Source organism: Gobio gobio, assembly GCF_949357685.1.
Source record: "Gobio gobio genome assembly, chromosome: 17".
NCBI classification, from domain to species: Eukaryota; Metazoa; Chordata; class Actinopteri; order Cypriniformes; family Gobionidae; genus Gobio; species Gobio gobio.
In genome coordinates, this window is record NC_137110.1 from 27,750,110 (window position 1) to 27,771,735 (window position 21,626).

The 21,626-nt window shown below is 35.7% G+C and overlaps 1 protein-coding gene across 4 annotated transcripts in view; it reads left to right on the plus strand.

Annotated features, from left to right (window-relative positions):
* Positions 1–15,932, plus strand: part of septin9b (septin 9b) — a 177,311-nt gene extending 161,379 nt beyond the window's left edge. For 3 of the 4 annotated variants that reach the window (XM_079841359.1, XM_079841362.1, XM_079841361.1), the window contains 7 exons: positions 158–239; positions 424–561; positions 5,991–6,108; positions 10,985–11,080; positions 11,270–11,366; positions 13,700–13,751; positions 13,873–15,931. In XM_079841359.1, the coding sequence (XP_079697485.1) occupies positions 158–239; positions 424–561; positions 5,991–6,108; positions 10,985–11,080; positions 11,270–11,366; positions 13,700–13,751; positions 13,873–14,029 (740 nt within the window). In that variant the 3' untranslated portion in view covers positions 14,030–15,931. Of the gene's footprint in view, positions 1–157; positions 240–423; positions 562–5,990; positions 6,109–10,984; positions 11,081–11,269; positions 11,367–13,699; positions 13,752–13,872 lie in introns of all 4 variants that reach the window. The other variant, XM_079841360.1, reaches the window with a different exon arrangement.
* Positions 15,933–21,626: the final 5,694 nt, after the last annotated feature.

A 21,626-nucleotide genomic window follows, 5' to 3' on the forward strand; every position in this document is an offset into this window, starting at 1 on the left:
AAAACTCTGCAGGAAGGTGGCTCTCCAGGACCGGAGTTCGCCCACCCCTGCATTGAGGGATGGATAAGCAGAATTCTTACTTTAACAGTTTTGACTGTCTCATAAATTTAGTTATCCACAGTGAACATTCACCTCTTCAAACTCATTTTGTATGTAGATATTGAGGAAAAGGGAGTGAGAATGAAGCTGACCGTTATCGACACACCAGGCTTCGGAGACCAGATAAACAATGAGAACTGGTCAGTATCTCCTTATTTATCAGTCTGTGCTGATACCTGCAATGAAAAACATATCAATATATAAAACATGGAGTATAAGTAACTTAATACTAACTATTATTCAACTATTTCTTGGTTAACCTGGTGGTCTTGTTAGATCTCATGTGTTTCCTGGTGTCTCCCTGTCTCTCTGATCTGTTTGCAGCTGGCAACCCATCATGAAGTTCATTAATGCACAGTACGAACAGTATTTACAGGAAGAGATCAACATCGACAGGAAGAAGAGGATTCCAGACTCACGAGTCCACTGCTGCATATACTTTATTCCTCCTACTGGACACTGGTGAGACACACACACACACAGCCCCAAACACAACCAAGCAAAGTTGCTTTTGTTATTGTTATATTATGTTTCTTTAGATGAGAGGGCCTTGTTAAAATCAGATCTTTATTTTTTTTGGGCAAAGACGCGGGATGTGGCTGGAGCTGAAGTTACGTGATGACTAACAGACAGCAGACAAACGGCTATCCACATGTCACTCAAAGTGGCCACGGTTAAAAACAAACAAACATAGAAATTAAAGTTAAAACACCAATCTCCTCCAGAAGTTCCCGAAAATGTCCGTTGGTCCCTAATGACTACTTCGCTCAGAGAAGTTGTCAGTCTCAGCTGTCAATCATAACATCACACTCTGTTTTTATAGCCACCCTATTTACAGGATTTAGCTCTCTGTTGTTTTTTATATTATTATATTTTGTTATAAAAGTTATGTTTCAAGTCACCATTGGTGTGATTTGTCTCCTCTTCAGTGAAGTTTCTGGTGAACAGTGAAGGACCACCCACTTGTCTATCAACCACTGCGCTAAAAGTTAAAAACTTTTATGTGCTGTTTTGTGCAGCTTTTTTGCATTTGGAAGATTTAGTTAATAGGTACGTCACCAAAATAATAACAAATTCTGCTTTAAATATTTTTGCAAAAATGGATCTTCATATCGGGTGTAAATCGTGTATATCTCTTAACCCCTTCCTTTTGTCTGCTAGCTTTCTAACTCACTTGCATGGGAGGAACGTGCCACGTGTGTGTGTGTGTGTGTGTGTGTGTGTGTGTGTGTGTGTGTGTGTGTGTGTGTGTGTGTGTGTGTGTGTGTGTGTGTGTGTGTGTGTGTGTGTGTGTGTGTGTGTGTGTGTGTGTGTGTGTGTGTGTGTGTGTGTGTGTGTGTGTGTGTGTGTGTGTGTGTGTGTGTGTGTGTGTGTCTTTAAAAGAGGGCATTTCCTTCTACGCGTATGTGTTGGTGTGCACACTGTTATTAGACACTCTCTCACAGCTGCTGCGTGCTTGTAAGATATCTGAACAGCTGCTTGTTCTGCCACATGTCACATAAGTCGCACACAGACTTCAGTGCTTATGTTTGAAAATTTGTCCAGGAAACACCCCCTTTCACCTCAAGAGCATTGGCGGAAATATGGGTGGAGCCAAAGGGGCAATTTGCCCAACAGAAATCTGATTGGCCCCTTCATTTCTCCTGTCTTGGAAAATTATTGGTTATAGTAAACTGAAAGGCTCTGGCCAAACATAACTTTGGATGTTCAATCTTGTATTGCCATCAGCCAATCAGTGTTCACAGACAAAAATTTCAAATTTCATATGAGTGATTAGTCACATGACATTTACTACTTACAGTTTTCAGAAAATTACAGGAAGTACATGAACTTGTTGCAGCAATTCTGTATTTTAAATTACATATAATGTATAAAACCAATGCCAAAGTGCCATATAACATAGCTGTACATTTTTTCAGTTGGTTACTATGCTGTAATTCCACAATGAGAGTTATATGTTTAAAATCGCAGCCCTGAATATTAATTAATAGCAGTGGGATGTCTTACCATGTAATATTACAGATATGTATTTATGTTGTGAAGTGCCTTCAGGGAAATTTGAGCATCAGACATCAAGACCACAATACCACTGTCAGCATTTGGCTCTTTGGCTCATCACTTTTAAATCCTCATGTTTTCAGAAAAGCAGAAACAAGCTATAAACTAGTTGTTAATCAAATCCCAGAATCAACTTTCAGCACTGGCTACAAATTTGCCATGAGGTTCATTCTTGGACATTTCACACAGATCATTTGAAACCTTGTGGAGACTTTTATAATCTCATTAGTGGATGTTGGACTCTGGTGGCTAGCCATTTTAATGTGGTTTATTTGGAAACAGGAAGTGAAATGAAAAGCTTCCACCACAGATGGTGACTCCTTCCTCTATGAAAGAATTATGAGACAGAGAGATGGGGGTAATGCTCAAATATCAAATTGGCATTTCCCCTGCCAGGGCTTGTGCAAGTTATGTACATCTGATAATGCAAAAAGTTTCCATTCAAATACACATGAGGATATACATTAAATTGAAGTTAATTACACAATAGCTGAAATCGGGTTGAATGCAACCTTGAATAATTTCCAACCAAGTGGAATGTCTAGGAAGGTGCGTTTACTCAGCGGGCTCTGAGGAAGCTCTGTGCCACCACAACATTCTGTGTAAAATGGTGCTACTAAGAGAGAATTTGACTTTGAACACTCTACACAGAAAAAAGCACAACAGATGCTATCATAATTTCTTTAAAGTGTTCTAGTTAGAACAGTTTTAATACACAATGACCATAACTACAGAAGAAAACATATATCATAAATGCAACATTTGAAATGTACTGTAGCACATACTGGACACTAATTTATACTACCATATGTTTTTTATTTTTTATAAAGGAATGTTTCTATGCTTATAATTGTATTCATAGTACATAATAATTTTTTTCTGGAATTTGAACTGTATTTGCTTCAACCCTAATGACAGGAAGATGAATTCAAGTAATTCAACACATTTTGTTGGTTCAACAAAATGGGTGAAAACAGATTACTTTTTCCTTGAGCATTGGGTAAATTTGAGGTGAAAAGTGTTCACATTGATCTGTAAAAATAGAAGAATTCATTAAATGTAATGAAATATTTAGATAGCATTTCAAACCTTTATTAATAATATAATCTAATTTCTGTAAATACCCCATATGCATTGTGTACGAAGCATGTTCCTTATGGACAATTCTAACTGAAAAATATGTACTATTATAATCTTTATGAATTTCTTTCTTCAGATAAATATTTAATATATACACCAAATATATATAATAATGACATTTAATATTGTTCATTTTAATTATACCTTCTTAAATTCCAATTCAATTAACAAATACATTCTGTGTACTACCTCAATTCAAATTTAAGAATTTGTGTTTGAAAGGCATTCACATTCAATTCTGTATGCCACACAGATGCAGCTTCTAATAATTCTAATGTTGCACCCTAGACATACTATTTGTTACATAAGCTTAAGCACATACAAAAACACACGTGTTTCAGTTTTGTTGGCTTTCACTTTGGCTGTCACTGTGTAAAGTTAATGCTTATATATTCAAAGAGCCATGTAATCGTGAATGCACGTAATTTCTCAAAGCTTCTCGTGCATATTTTGCGTGTTTTAGTACTCAACTGAATATTCAAAGCCCTCAAGCTCTGTGGTACTCCCCATGTGATAGCATGCAAGGCCAGATTGTGACATATTTTTGTCCTGCGGACTAAGAAGCTCTGTGCATGTTCATTCCATTTTATTAAAAAGACAAAATGCAGTGTGTCATGTGAGATGAGTGAACCGGATGTTTGGCCATTAAAGATGCCAGTGTTGCTTGTTTGTGCCTTGTGGTTGTGAATGTATTACACTCCAAATCAACCCAGCAGACTTTTTTTTTTATAACAAGTAATGCTAAGTCACAAGCACAGAAGAAAGTTCAACATATCCTTAAGGGCATAGTTCACCCAAAAATGTAAATTTTTGTTATAATTTACTCATCCTAATGTTGTTCCAAACTCATATGATTTTCTTTCCACTTTAGACCGACATGTTTTTAATCATTATTTAATTATATATAAAAGCACAATACAAGTAGTCTATACAAATAAGGCTATATGAGCTTTGTGTGAGGAACTGACCAAAAATTAAGTCATTATTCACTGATTTTTTTTTTTTACTATTGTGTAATTTTAACATACTATATTCAAATTGGGGACATCATGACTGGTTAAAGGTGAACTATGTAAGATTTTTGCAGTAAAATATCCAAAAACCACTAGGCCAGTGTTATATATTTTGTTCAGTTGAGTACTTAGAATATCCCAAATGTTTCCAACTATTTGTAAATCGTGAGAAATTACTATTTTAACCAAGGAACCGGGACATGTGAGCTATGCGTTTGAGGGAGTCGCCTGTCGATTGCGTCATATCTGCCTTACCCTTGGTTTTATTTAGCAGAAACGCTGTACTCTCACTGCAGTGTGAACAAGTGTCATAGCAGCCGCCGAGCGAACGTCATAACTTCCTTTTCAACACACTCAGATATATATCTAAAACGATAAACAGAGTTGCGTTACCTCATACTCATGACTGGAAAAGAGGAAGTGGCGCCGGCGACCGTGTCATAATAAAAGTCCCGCTGGCGACTATGCCATAATAACAGTCCCGCTCTTCAATCGCTCCTGCGGCCTTGCTCAGCTCCACAACACTCGGTCCTGCTCTGCTTCATACTACAGTAATGTTAATAATCGCATCCATGAACATGATTTCTGCCCGAGTCCTATCCTGACTCTTTTCCACCAGCTGTGAGGTGAAGACCACATGTCCCAAGATTCTGCGCTCAAACGTGGCGTCATCAAACTACGCCTTTGTTTTGAACAGGCGACCTCTAGTGGACGGAAAAGTTACATAGTGTAGCTTTAAGAGACAACCAATAATGTACCATATTTAGATACACTGCCCGGCCCAAAAAAGCTCACTGTTTATAACTGGTTGTCACTGGAAATATCATCACAACATTTATTTCCATGAAGAGGTGCATACATTTTTGTGCATATAAGATCTTGTATTGACAACGCAAAGTCCAGCACTCTAAAGTCTACTCCAGCACATCCCAAAGACTTTCAATGAATTTAAGGTCTGGATTCAGAGGTGTCATTTTATGTGTGAAAATGATTCTTCTTGCTCCCTCCCAACCATTCTTTCACAAAACGAGCCTGATAAATCTTGGCATTGTCATCCTGAAATATGGCCATGCTAAGTCTTCCTATATGGTTGTTTAAGAAATGAAAAGCTACACACTCAATCAATTAGGGTTAAAAGAACTCTTGTCAAACATATAGCATGCTAGAAACACAATAATCACAGCAATAAGGATCCAGTCATAGACGCTTAAGTATGTGCCTGTTTAAATCCAAACAGCAACCTTTTTTTTTGGGACCGGGCAGTGTATGAAAACATGAATTAGATTTCAGAGCTGCAGCAATATGCTGCTTATGTGCTTTTTGTAATTTTTAAGCTTGACAGCCCCAGTCACCATTCACTTCTGCTGTGTGGAAAAGAGCAGTGTCAACATTCTGCTAAACATCTCATTTTTGTCTTCCACATTAAGAAAGAAAATCACAATGATATAAAGGGTGAATACATTTTCCCCCACTTTTAAAACGTTTGATGCCTTGTTGATTTGTGCTGCTTTTATAGTATTAGAATGGGATACTTGAGGTTAAAATACTTTTACACTCTATTACTTTAATTGTTTTAAATAAAGATTAGACATTAGACCAACTGAATAGACATTACCCGATGATCTCCAGTTTGTCCATTTTGAGTCTGATTGCTTTGCTTTGTTTTGCTTCCTGTCTTAGTTTGCGGCCAATTGACATTGAGTTTATGAGACACCTGAGTAAAGTGGTGAACATCGTTCCTGTTATCGCCAAAGCAGACACACTGACCCTGGAGGAGAGAGACTTCTTCAAAAAGAAGGTGAGCTTTACAGAATGTAGATAATGGATTTCTTCCAACTGTATGACATCTTTTCAATTTCTCACCTTGTAAAATGCTGGTGAGGGTCTTATCCCTCTTGTCTACAGTATTATCATTCGCCTGGGTCCTAAAATGAATTAATTTGGGAGCATCTGGCATATTTTCCATTCATTTGAAGACATTTTGCCTCACTCATCCAAGAGGCTACACCACTTGTATAATGATGGATTTTTCTTTCTAGCATTTAACCTCATTACAAACTGTCATCACACAATGTCTGTGAGAACCTCTGTGGGTAAATATCTGTGGGAATCGCTTTCCCAATGATGTGAATTGGTGCAAAACTGCTCCCCCGTGAGCAATTCTCAAGGCATTTCCTAAACTTCTGTCTTGTTGTTATGTTGAGTAACAGACTACACTGTAGGCGTTTGTTCTGTACAATGACACAATACTGTCCCAGTTCTAGATGCTGATTAGTTGGTTCAGTGTTCTAGCATTTTGAAAAAATGGTACAGTAAAGGTGCAGTCATTACCATTGTTCACCAAAATTTCACAGGCAAAATCTCAACAGGAATCCATGTGATTGGGAATTTTGCATGAGGGCAAAATATTTCCCCTTCCAGATTTTGCAACAGGTTCAAGTTGGTCATACAGATTCACTGCGTTGACCAACAGACCAGCTTGGTTTAAAACTGTCCTCTGTGTGAGCTGTGTTTCATGCATTGTTAAAATATTAACAGTAGACAATGGACTTTTTTTTGCCCACAAAACTTTGACATGAAACACCTGGGTGTTCTTTACCTGTTCGTAAATTCTTTCTTAAATTAGAACATAAAGTCCGCAGTGGGGGCTTATTACAGTTTTTCTCAATTGCTAAAACACTAAACCCTATTGTCTGAACCAAATGCTCAGTTGCCTGAACCCACTGATTGAATCAATCACTCTTTTGGCAAAACCATAAGCACTTTTCACCTGTTTAGACACAACTTGCCAACACATTTTCATTGTGATGCACCCGTGCTGCAAAATGGTGAGCACAGGTGACAAAAGTCAAACACAATTAAAGCACAGATGTCACCACTTGAACACAACAACTCAAAATTGATCACACTTGTGGCTAATGATGTGAGGGAACATGTACAGTAAGCCAGTTCAGAGAGCACTGGTTTGTGAGGCCCTACAATGGATAGAAATCTGAGAGGAAGAGTTCGTGTGAGAGGAGGTCAAGGTGGTCGAGGTGATCAGCGAAGACAAAGAACAGTAATTCCTGATGAAATCAGAGCTACTGTAATTGACCATGTTCTTGTCCATGGTATGAGCATGAGGGAGGCTGGACAAAGGGTACAACCAAACATCAGTAGATTCACTGTGTCCACCATAATCCGAAGATTTAGAGAAGAGAACAGGTAATTACCTTTTTTTGACATTATAGTACAGTATGTAAATGTTGACAGCAATTATTGTATGACATACTATATACTGTACCACAGTATACTGTAAGTAAATATATGTTTCAGTACATCACTGTACCAATATACTGTAGTATTGTATTGGAGGGTTGGTCTAACTGTTCGTAGGCCAAGTATTCCATGTATATTTTTGTACTTTATTTTCACATGGGCTTACTGTACACAAGTGGCAAATGCATAAGATTTCTGTTTTGTCTTTTTGTACAAGTGCTAAATGAACAGGGTTTTTTTTGTTTTGCAACATGCATTTAGCCTACAGTGAACAATAAACATTTATTTCTCCAGCTTCATGTCCTGAGCATTGTGTTTTCTATTTTTCTACGTAGTGTTTAGTGACTGTTCAGTAGTGTTTTTAATTTTGATTGACGCGGGGCACGATTTGACAACATAGTTCAGTTTTGAGCACAGATTGAACTGTTTTGAGGTGAAAGTTTGGTTTTGAAAGAAGAGTCTGAGGTTTTGTGAATGTAGCTTGAAAATTGGGTTTTGTGTTCACAGTTTAGAGAAAAGGAGAGCAGCTTTCAAGAAATGTGTCTTAGCAATCGAGAAAAACTGTAACTTCTAGCTATTTTGTAACTAACCCCTAACTCATCTACTCATGCACATCATTATTATTATTAAATGAATGTGAGAAATAAAAAAATTTCTCATCCTTACAATGGCTTTTCTTCTCTGATGAATGATGCAACTAGGCAAAGTTGTAACATATACAGCTATACACAGCTGGTTCAACCACCCCCATTCACCAATTACATGTTTACTTCATACAATTTACTTTTTAAATAAAATATGTAGCACATGCCTAACAACACCCTTCAGCTTTTCACTATATTCACAATATAACATAGGCTGGTATTTTTTTTGCTTAATTACAGTATTAGTTATTTTCTATACTATATTAAAAAAAATTTTTTTTTTTAAAGGGACCTTTATAGCCACCCATAATTTGGATGGAAAATATCTTTGATCATGCTTGGACATTCTTAATTATGGAGGAAAAGCCCTAAAACTGGTTGAGTATTTTCGGGTTCTTTTTTTGGGTTCAGGGGCTGGTGAGGCATTTTATGTTTTGTTTGACCTTAACTTAAACTGTAACTCGGCAGAACTTCAAAGGCTGTTAGAGGCAATTCACAGGGCAGATCCAGCAGTGGGCAGCTGGAGTTGGTACAGTATATATGGAGGTTTGCCATAAAACCAGCACAAACATGTGAGCTGATGATAATAGGTTGTCAAATAATAGGTTGTCCAAAAGTAAGAAGAGATCTTAAGGACCGCACATATCTAGCCCTTTAGTATGTTAATTTTCAATGAAGCGATTGGCTACTGAGTGAAGTGATTTAAACTGTATGAATCATTAGTATTACTACTTAATGTTTTTATTCAATGAACATGTCTGCTTGTGCTCTTGTAGTAGGTGAAAGCAACATTTTCCTTCACATTCTTCACCTCGTCTGTTGGTTTTGCAAGTGTAAAGGCTGCCAGAGGAAACTCAGTGGGCGTCCAAGTTACCGTTTCCTCCTAACGTTTACTTCACCTGCCAAACAGAACAAACCGTAGGCTCCAGAAGCTCTTCAAGCTTGTACGCAACTGTTATGTTTGGCTGTGTGGTCAGCGCACAATCCTTAGATCCTTTTCCTTCACCCCACATGGCCTTTGACCTGATAGGAGAGTGGGGTGACTCTATTTTCAACCTTGAGAACTTGCTGAATTTGTCTGGATTATTTGCTTTTTAATGTCCAGCTCAGGACATCAAGCACACAGAAGCAGAGAATCAAAACAAACACCAGCTCAGAGTGGATTCTGTGTAGTTTTTATTCTTTTTCATTCATTAAAGCCTCCCGCAGGCTGAAAGCTCTCTCACTGTTCTTTTCATTATGCTCCCAAAAGCCAGTTTAAATCTTCACTGCCAGAGGTCTGAATGCATGTGGGTTACGATTATTCAGTCTGACATCTGAAAAGGCGTAGTGACCCTTAATATACAGTATAGAATGCATCATCAAAGGAAAAGTTCACCCACAAATGAAAAAAATTATGTCATCCTTCTACTCTTCTTCATGTCGTTCCAAACCCATATGACTTTTTTTTCTTCTGTGGAACACAAAAGGAGAAAACATGAATTACTGATTGCTCTTTTGCTTATAATGAAATTGAAGGGGGATCCAGGCTGATATTTTAAATAAAACTTTAACACCATTAAAGTGTCATAAAAGTTGGACATATCAGAGTGTTAACCAGCTCTGTTAACTAAAGTAATAAAAAATGTTTTGTTAAGAATAAAGCTGAAAAATATTAGTATATTAAAATTATTTTTAAAAAAAAACTTTACAAAACTACTTATTAACGGAAATTAGAAATGTTGATTTGGCAGCTAACTGAAATAAAGTAAGTTGAAGTTGAAGTATTAAAATTACTAAAACTTGAACTTTATTTTCTTATAAAACACATTTCTGCTTTAACAAGTGCAGTCCAAAGTGCTGTACAAAACAATAATAAAACCAAACATAACACAATAAAACATGAAAGATCAAAATGTTGTTTAATTAAATAAAACAAAAAAATATTTAATAATATAAGCTAATAAATAAAAAAAAGACAAAAGCATAACAAAATGACTAAAACTTAAACTAAAAATAAAGTTAAATATAAAATATAAAAATAAAAGCTAATTCAAAATATTATTAAATACAATTTAAAACAACACTGGTCCATATGACTCCTACACTATAAGTGTTTGGAATCCGTTTGGATAGTTTTGTCATTTGACACAAGTATGGACTACTTGAAACCTTTCACTTTTATTATGGGGAAAAGGTCTAAATGGTTTGTTTACAAATAGGACTAATTCTTTTCTTAAATTCAACTCACTATTTCAATGGTTTACAGCTCACAAGAGGGGAAATTTATCTGTGAAAACTTTGACATTTTTGTCTGTACAATACACAAAGTTAATGTATATCTTCTGATGTTTTGGAATATATTGAGATGAATGGACCATTTTTTTATTGATGCTTTTGCATCCTTTTTGAAGCTTGAACTCTCCAGGAAAAGGGCTACCGGTACATTCGCAAGCATTTCTTCTGTGTTCCATGCCGGTTTGCAACAAGTAAATGATAACAGAATTAGCTTTTTCACATGAAGTATTCCTTTCATTTAATTTCACTTTTTTTTCCTTTACTTGTTAATGTGTTTAGTTAGCGTTGAACTCTTACTCATTTTGAAATCATCCTGAATCATCTTCTTTTGTAGACACTGACAGAAGATTATTAGGCCTCTTTTTGTATAGGATGCCTCATAAATAACTACAGTACATTACCTAATGTTCTGTGCACATTCACTCATGCATGTCCTCCATAGATGAACGATGAACTAAACAATGATTCATGGATTTTTCTCTGGTGTGTGTGCAGATAAGAGAGGACTTGCGAGCCAATGAAATCGACATCTATCCTCAAAAGGAGTTTGATGAGGATGCAGAGGACAGAATGATTAATGAGAAAATCAGGGTATGTCCACCTGTCACTTTATATCTCTATCACTCAGTCACTCCTATTGGGATATGCGCTAAAAAGAGCTGTCCTGTTTATGACTATACTAAGCTTTTGAGTCTTCTGTTTCTGCCTGGATGGGCTGTATATTGTTATTCCAAGTGTTGCTTTTATATATTGAGGGTTTCCATGTGATCGGTGTTTTAGGAGATGGTCCCGTTTGCTGTGGTGGGAAGTGATCAAGAATATCAGGTCAATGGAAAAAGACTTCTGGGCAGGAAAACAAGATGGGGGACAGTAGAAGGTAGTACACACACACACACACACACACACATTCTTGAATATGTGGTTTACAGGGACTCTCCATAGGCTTAATGATTTTTATACTGTACAAACCATATATTCTACACTCTAAAAAAAAGGTTCTATATGGCACCAAAAATGGTTCTTCGTCGTAATCATAGAGGAACCACTTTTGGTGTTATATAGCACCATATCTTAACATGTTCTGTATATGGTAGCGGTGCTATACAGTATGGCACCTTAGGTAGCGGTGCTATATAGCACTTTAGTCAAAGAACCGGTGAAGAACCTCTGAAGAACCGCTGAAGAACCACTGAAGCACCAAAATTGGTGCTATATAGCACTTAAAAAGGTTCCCCTATGATTACTAGCCAAGAACCATTTTTGGTGCCATATAGAACCTTTTTTTTTTAGAGTGTATCCCCCTCCACTTACCCCTAATCCTACCCATCACACAAAACTTTTGGCATTTCTTGGAAAAAAAACAACAAAAAAAGCTGTTTAGTATGTTTTTTTAAGCCATTTGGTTTACGAGGACACAGGAAGTCTCCTCATAATCCATGTTTACATTGTAATATCCATGTCATACACATTTGTGTCCTCATAAACCACAGATACCATATACACACACACACACACACACACACACACACACACACACACACACACACACACACACACACACACACACACACACACAGCCTCTCTCACAACACTTTTCTCTAGTCTTACTTGTTCTTGCCCAAACTCACATCTGGAAAGGAAACTCCCTCTCTGGCATTAAGCTTTGTTGTTGAATTGGTGTCTAGTACTTACTTTCTTGTTTTAAAAACATTTGGTTGTTTGTGTATTAAGGACATTTATGTACTCGTGTCCACATCATCCTGCATCGCTGTGATTGTTTTACTGTATTTAAACAGATTCTTAAGATTTAAACAGCTGAGCCAACCTTTTAAAGAGCCACATCACAAAACAGTGCTCTCTACAGGATATTTTGGAGACATAAATATACACACTAACTAGGGTTAAGTTAACATATCTGATTACTAGAAAATTAAATTGAAATTAATTAAAATGTTTAATGCAGTTCATATTTTGTATCTGTCATACATCTAATGGAAATGGATCAAATTATTATAGAGCTTCAGCAAAAGTGAAATATCTGGAATGAGAAGGGCATCAAAGAAAAGCCCACTCTTGCATGGACAAGAGAGTGGTAAAAGCTAATTGATTGAAAATAGTGACAGTCTTCTAGCATTAATATGTGAAGAGTGTTCACACTAACGGTGATTTTCAGGGACCGGAGGTCATTGATTTACAATGAAAATGTGTTTACCAATCAGTATTCAGACAGTTAGTAGATACAGTATGTGTGTAAGAGTTGAACAACAGAGGAAGGAAACTTCTGCTTCTGTTTTTTTTTTTCATTGCATATTACTTTCTGTTTCTTTCCAACTACATTCTTCTTCTCATACTACCCCATATTTTATCTAATATTAATCAGCCCTTTGTTAGTTTTTAACTATCAAAATTCTTCAATTTCCTTTATTAATGGAGCTTTTTAAGAGTGTGTATGCTCACTCTCTCAGGCTGAATCCCCTTATACCCATAAAAAGGGCACTATTTGAGGGGACAGCCATTTGTAGTGCTGTCCGAAACCATAGTGGACGTTATTGAGTGCACTCATTCTATCCCACATTGCACCGCAATAAATTAACGAGTGTACAGCTGATGTACACACAGCGGCTGTCCGAATTCGCTCACTTGTTTTAATTTACTCCTTCAAGGGAACTGTAGTAGTGGACTTAAGTAGGGAATAGTGATTGAGGGTTTAGGGGACGATTTCAGATTCAGCCCTAGTAGCCTATTTTTCTTCTTCTTCTTGATTAATGGTGACCAACTCCTTAGGAGCATTATCGCCACCTACTGTACTGGATGGTAAATTAAACTTGCATAGGTCATGAGTCTGAGGTTTACAATTTGAATGGATGCTTCATACTACTTCTCTCAAATGGACCATTGACATTCTATCTATAATTTCTTGTTGAACCTTACTCTACCAACCCACATACAATCACCCTTGATTCTTATACCCGCAATATAAATGTGATGTTACTTTAAGAAGCATTTTGCTGCTCAAATAGCCTCACTCTGTTGTCGTCCGTTTTACTGCACTGCCATCTTGTGGCAATAAGATGCTACCACACCTCAAGAACAATAACAAATATAGAAACATACAGTGGCAGATAGACTGTTTATACAACATGCTATATAAAATGTGTTAATGGTTTTGTCATGACTCAATTACTCTCTAAAACCACATTATCTTTGCAGTTGAAAACACTTCACACTGTGAGTTCGCCTATTTGCGGGATCTGCTCATCAGGTATTTTACCATTTAAAATTTCTGTTTGTGGGAGTGTTGGTATAAACTAGACTGCAGTTAATTTGTTAGTAAATATATTTCAATATAAATGTTCACTCTGTGTCTGTTTTCCCTGTTCTAGAACTCACATGCAGAACATCAAAGATATCACAAGCAGCATCCATTACGAGATGTACCGTGTACGCAGACTCAACGAGAACAACACACAACCAAATGGGCAGCAAGCAATCCACGCCAATGGCGTACCTGAGCATGAAGTCCTCTCCCACGAGATGTAGATGTCTGTCTGAACATCCATCCATCCATACATCCATCAGTCCGTCCATCTATCTATTTCTCCTTCAATCTCCTAATTTTCAACAGTCTTTCCTTCAATTCATTCTGCCTTCGTCGTTCTGTCAGTTTTACACCAAATCTTTCTGATCTGTGGAATATGAATCTTTAAGTGTGTAGCAAAATGTGATGTTCTGTAATGAGAATTTTATTAAAGATGTGTTCCTATGTTTTTTCCCCGAGATGTTCCCATTTACGGTAACTGCTTAGAGCTCAGAAATAATGACATCATGCCACAATGCTTAACATTCTCTTATGAAATCATTACAAATAACACAGTCAAGTGGTTAAATTGCAATTTGATGAACAAATACATGCTGTATGGCTATTGGGTATAAACATGAGGAGCTCTACACCATAAAAATCCAAATAAATCATGTTTCTGACTATTTGAAAATATAATGGAACAAAGACAAGTGGACTTTTAGACAACAGGACTTCTGACTTTGCATTCACACACTTTTAGACAAGAGCTTTGATCTTGATTGAAGTAATGTATGAATAACATTTTAGATGAGTGTAAACGTAATTCAGTTTTAGTATCGCCCTTTTTGTAGTGACTCTGCCCTGTGTTGTATCTTTACTGGTCTATGAAATTCTAATGTGCTTTGTGCCATGTTTGCATTTGTGTGTTTTTTTTAAAGCATAGTACATTTATTTTGTCATTCTAATTATTGTTGTGCTTTTTAATTGTAAAGGCTTTGACAAACTTATGTGAAATTAAATGTTCTTTTTGTTTTAAAGAAAGGCAAACATTTTTTTTTTGTTGTAAAGAGTTATGTATTTATATAAGCATCATGTTACCCGGATGTAATAGTGTGGCTTTTGTAGGTCAAATATCCAGACTTCCAGAATTGCCCCACAGTGACCCAAAACACCTGTACTTGTTTGTTTTTTCTTTTGCAACTGTCAGTATTCAGTAAAGCAAATCCTGAGCCATTCTGTTCTCTATCTGTATTCTGTAATATACATGTGACCATGATTTGTTAATAGATGTATTTCATGTTAATGATTTCATGAGTTTCATACTTGGTGACCCCGAAAAAGTTTTGGACACTTGAGCCACACTTAAAAGTGCAGTGATGTCTTTGCATATGTACAGTAGCAAAATATCAAAACAAGTGGCATCTCAAGCACACAAATTTATAAAGAAATAGATCTGTGTGAACTAGAGTGGAGCTGTTTTATTCTATAACTTGACATCAGTTAATATTTTACAGATGCCATTGGTTTAATATTTTGGTTTGATAAATCTTTTTTTTTTCTTAAGTGTGACATAAAGTGTACAAAATTGAACAAATATTTTCTGTGCCAATATATGGACAAAATCGTTTCTTAACAGTTAAACTGGACATATGCTGACAATTTTTCTATTTAAGAAAACATTTCTTGTACAATTCTTCTACAATTCTTATTTTATCCCATTTGCAGATGATCTGTCACTTATTTTGCCTACATTGTTTAAGGGGTGTACATTTTAAGCTTTTTTTATAAAATTTTTTTAACCCTGATTCTAAAGATTGTAATTGAAAAGATAATGCATACTGCTTAAAAATGGGGACAGTTTTGTTTCTAGTATTTGGTTCCAAATTCCTAGTGCTGCCTAGTGATTTGCATAATATTTGAAACATGACATGGCTGTCATGTTATTTTGCAGCCATAATGAACAGAAACCAAATATCCTAGTCTTTTATTGTTCTATTCAACCCATATTGTCTCATTCATGTATGTCCAGACTGGCCAGAAATATTATATACATTAAAACAGATTATTTTATGAATATTGCACCCATTATATTTTGATGTATTATAAGGTAAAAAATAAAATTGCTATTTTTATTGTCATCTAATTTTGTATCTGATTATTTCTTAGTTTTAACAAAGACTTATATACATATATTGTTCATACAATTAAGGTTGTAAGATAAAATTAATTGTAGCTAAATTAACAATGCTGGGCTCGTGATTTGTTCTGCAATGTTGATGTAAGTTCATGAATCAGAAGGTAATATGTTTCTTATGTAAGGTCTCTGAGGGAATGATCATGAGAAAATTATGCTAAACTCAATGTAAGAATACCACAGTGAATATGTAATTTTAAAACAAAGACATGAAACAGACAATACTCTGTACAGATGCCTAATGAAAATGGGAAACATTTATTTAGTACTTTATTTATCCAGCTATGGAAATAATCAAAATGTCATTTCAACAGGAGTCTCCAGCAGAGGGAGAGAGAAATTGATAGTAAATGAAGTAATTTGTATCCTTGGGCATGTGTGTAGCCTATATAAAGTTACAAGTGGAAAGTGGAAAATATGCCATTAAAAGGTTATTTCAATAGGGACTGACAATACCTTTGAGATTGCATATCTGAGGTTTATATCTCGACTATAAGTCTACAGTATATAAATCTTGAATATAGTTATAAATCTGGAAAGAAATATAACCCTATTATCAGACATAGTGATCATGGCCCCATTTTCTACCCATTTTTCTTTCATGAAAACAGGCAAGTTTTGTATAGCATAAAATACAAGATTATGAGCAAGCTTATATATATATATACATTATATATACATTTGCATCTGTTCATTTACAAGAACCATTCAAATGAACCAATGCACAAGAATGAATCAGGCTTTTCAAAGAGAGTGGGGTCTGTTTAGGACAAAACGATTAATTAGAATGAAACAGACTTTCCAAAGCTATTTTTAAATATGAGAGAAGAATCTTTTAAGAAGAACCAATCCACTCGAATGAATCTGATTTACTAGAAAGCTCAGGCAGCTGACTTGTTGCCTGGTACCTAACAAAACTGGTTTCAGACAGGCTATAACGGTAGGAGGCAGCATAACGGTCTAATGATCTAGGCTACAACAAAATAGAGGGAGCTTTGGCAATAACTAAGGAAAGAATAACTACAATACTAATTTCTCACTAGAAATTAAATAGAGTTGAAAAATCATGTTTAAAAACATACATTTACACACAAATTAACTAACATTATTCTTTTTTTTTTTTTTTTTTTTTTACTCAAATGTCACAGAATCAAACAAACAGGGGATAACAATTGGAGTGAAGGATCTGGTTTCACAGACAGGGCTTAGATTAAGCCAGGATTGGACCTTAGTTCAATTAGGACATTTAAGTATACTGTAGCTTTATAAACGTGCCTTAGAAGATGAAAAAATATTACTGTGTGCATCTTGAGACAAAAAGGCACTGACATATTTTAAGATATTTCAGTGCAAATTGCTTTCAGTTAAAACAGATCAAACATGCATTTTAGTCTGGGACTATAATCTTAAACCTTGTCTGTAAAAAAACGGGGGTATGCTCTTGCTGGAACAATTGGTTATCGGTACAAATTCATAGTTTTTCCGGGTTGCATCTGTTGCTGGGGTAGCTGAGAAGGGTCCGCTGACATTGGCTGCGTCCAAAAAACGGAAAACGCTGCCCTCAGGGGACATATTTCAAGGTAGGAAGGCATTAAGGCACGTCCGAATCCAATGTTAGCTTCACTTCCTGTCTCCTGAGATACTTCATCTGATAGATTTTCGATAATTTATCCTTCGCTGCCTTTGATATCCCACAATCCTATTCCAGCTGTGACAGCTAGAAAAAGAAAGATGAAAAAGTTGAAAGTTGCGGTTCCTGGTCAGTTTGTGTGTAAATGTACGTTTTTGACCAACGTTTTCCACTTCTACTGTAGTAATTAAATATTTGATTAGTTCTCACCAAAGCTCACTTAATTTTTGTTGTTGTTACTGTAACACATATTTTGTTATTTTGATCCGATAATCATCAAGTGTTCTAAAATAGAAGCAAATAACGTGTTAGAGTATACAATATTGCAAGATGGATCTCAAAATCATATAGTCACTGCTGGAAATGGTTCAAATATGCAAAAGATGCTGGAAAACTGAAGAATTTGCAGGACCTGGAGGATTTTTCTGAAGAACTTTGGGTAGTTTAACTGCTCAGGACAAACAAGAGACTCATGAACAACCATCACAAAACAAAAGAAAACAGCCGTGGATCATCCAGGGAACAACACAGTAAGAATCATTTAAGAATCAGCGGTTCATAAACTTTTGAACAGGGTAATTTTAATAAATTCAGCAAATTTTTTTGTCTTGTGGACTAAATGTAAATATATATAATAAAATATCTGTAAAATATAAAAATATCTAATGTGTAAAATATCTTATTCAGGATTTTTTTACAATATTTGTTTTATTAAAATTATTCTATTCCCAGATTCTGCAAGCGGTTCACATACTTTTTCTTGCAACTGTAGATGTATCTGTTTCAATGCTATGACCTTTGTGTAGATATTTAAAGATGGCCATCTTTAAGCATGTTTGGATTTATATGAAATGATAGCACTTTACTCGAAGTGTCTTTTTGTAACATTAACCCTTAATCGTCCCTTGGGGTCCAGCTGACCCCACTGGACTTTTCCTCCATTTTTTAAAAGTGTTCCCTTCATCTCAGGGCCATGAGACTCGGTGACTTTTCCTAAATAATCTATCTAAACATGCACAAAAAATCTGGGCTTGATTTGGTTGTTCTAAAGGTGTGTAAAAAAAAAATGCCGTTTAAGTCGTTCTGGGTCAGATTGACCCCACATTGAAAATGAATGGGAAAGTGTAAAAAATACATTTTTTTCACTTTTTTTGTCAATTCTTTTTTACTAAATCCAGTATAAATCTGAAAATTTCCACATTTATATCAAGGTCTGGTCCTAGAGCATAAACACAAAGTAGAACGAACTTTCTGTCTCATACACACACGCACACACACACACACACACACACACACACACACACACACACACACACACACACACACACACACACACACACACACACACACACACACACACACACACACACACACACACACACACACACACACACACACACACACACACACACACACACACACACACACACACACACACACACACACACACACGTGTGTGACTGCAACAGAGAGCATTTTTATAGAAACTGGCAAATAAAATCAACAAAACTGGCATAAATCTGAAAGATTTTCATACATAAATGAAGTACTAATACTAGAGCACAAATGCAATATGGAACAAGCATGTTCACTCACACACACACACACAAACACAAACACAGGTGTCTGGAGCATTTTTTTGGATTTTGGCAATGAATGGGAAAATGTAAAAAATGCTTTTTTTTCACTTTGTTTGTAAAAAAAAATCAACTAAATCCAGTATAAATCTGAAAATGTCTACATTTATATCCAGATCTGGTCCTAGAGCATAAACACAAAGTGGAACGAACTTTCTGTCTCATACACACACGCACACACACACAAACACACACATGTGTGTGACTGCAACAGACAGCATTTTTATAGAAACTGGCAAATAAAATCAACAAAACTGGCATAAATCTGAAAAAATTCCATACATAAATGAAGGACAAATACTAGAGCACAAATGCAACATGGAACAATCATGAGAAAGAGAGGGAAAAGGGCAAATAAAAGAAAGATGAAAGGCAGCTTAACTTTTGCATAACTTCCCTATGGACCTCTATTGGATAATGTGGTCATTGCACTCTCTTTCTCTTTAACTATAATTCCTAAAGTTTTTCCACAAACCTACAGATGGCGGTATTCTATCCCTAACACACAGAGCAATGTCCAAAAACTATTTATATTTATTTAAGATCATCGTTCAAGTGATTTTTTCATTAAAAATAATTTTTAATGAGCCAATTTATGACATAGTTAAGTATTTGTGCAGTAAATAGGTAAAAAAACTACCAAATACCCACAAAAACACAGCATAAATGTATAGTTGAGAAGTAAATAAAAAAATGATATATAGTTTTCCATGTAAAAAAATTTGATTTCCTTATGCAATCGCTCTGTAAAAGTTTGGGGTCTATCTGACCCCAAGGGACTCAAACGTAAACCCTACTTGAGAGGCGATTAAGGGTTAACTAATAATAAATGTTGTTAATAAATGCTGTAGAAACATTGTTCATTGTTAGATCATTAATTTTAACATTTAGCCTACCTACTATTACATTTTTAAATGTTGAAGTTGTATCTCTTAACATTAGTTAATGCACTATGAACAAACATGAATGATCAAGATATAATTAATATATTAATATTTATATTTATTTCACAGTATACAGGTACACTATTTTTTTATGGTTCAGCGTGTTTTTTTATTTTTGTAATAAAGTTCAGAACTAGTTTACTTGGGCTACGCTCAGACTGTCAGTCCAAATCCTAATTTTTGTGCATATCCGATGGAAATCCGATCAGATTTAGTAAGTATGAATGGAAAAAAAATCACACGAAATGCGAATTTTACAAATCCATGCTAACAAAACTGTTGCTACAACAACAGTTGAGATACACAATGTGGACAGTCAATTATTTTACATCAGATTCTAATCGCGACAGAATAGTGGATTCGTTATAGATGCGAAATACAAATATTGTGGTTATTTTGCAGTTTTTACAGTCCAAACTATTTCCAACGTCTAAATTTAAGTCCTGCCATACAGTATTGAAGTACATAATTTGAACAGAATTTTTATTTTTAATTATAAAAATGTGGGGATAAAAGTAATTAATATTGGCTTAATTTGACAATGGTAGAAGTCACCATTTAGATAGCTAGGTAGATAGATAAGTTTTGAGTGTTGACTACACACTGGTGGCAGACCAGTATAATAACTCAAGTAATTAGTCTCCCCATAAGAAGTAATCATCCTCTCTCCTTTCCCTCTGATCCTCAAAGTCAACAAGCTCCAAAACAAAAGCTTTTCATCCTTCTTAGATCAGCTAATCAGTGCAATGCTAGCGCATCTGTTCAGACCAAGGTAAACCAAGGTAATTGCTGATAGTTGTTTGCTTGTCATTAACCACTTTGAAATATTAAATGCATTTTTTTTACATATACTTTATAATTTTGTAATTAACCTGATGCAATTCTGTGATTTTGAGTTTCCTGTTGAGATGGCTCTGTTCGCAATACCCTTGAGCCAATTTTGCAAATGCCCACATTGTTTGTTAGTCTATCTAAATTGCTAGCATCAATTTGTTCACTTGTGTAATTTTGATTTCCATTCCACCTCATCTGCCTTTCGTCTTTTACCTCCACTCCCTATCCTGTTCAAATGAATAATCACATGCACACATGTACAAGCGGTATTCTCATACTGAGACAGTATTCTCTGACTGTCTCCTGGCCTGATGCCAAGCCTTTTTACAAAGGAAGGTGGGGATGTTACCCTACTCATATGCAAATGAATCTCATTTTGATTAAAAGACAGCTGCAAATTTAATTAGATTCTACAGCAGAGAAAAATATCATGCCAGTGCTCTCTGGAGGGGAGTGATTTGCTTGAATTAATGTTTGCCAGTCTTGCACTTGAAGTAAACACAGGGATAAAGAGCAAGGTATGTTGTTGCAGATCTTTTTCGAAGGGCAATGAGGCGTTTCTATAGAACATCACTGATGAAAAACACTCTTGCATCG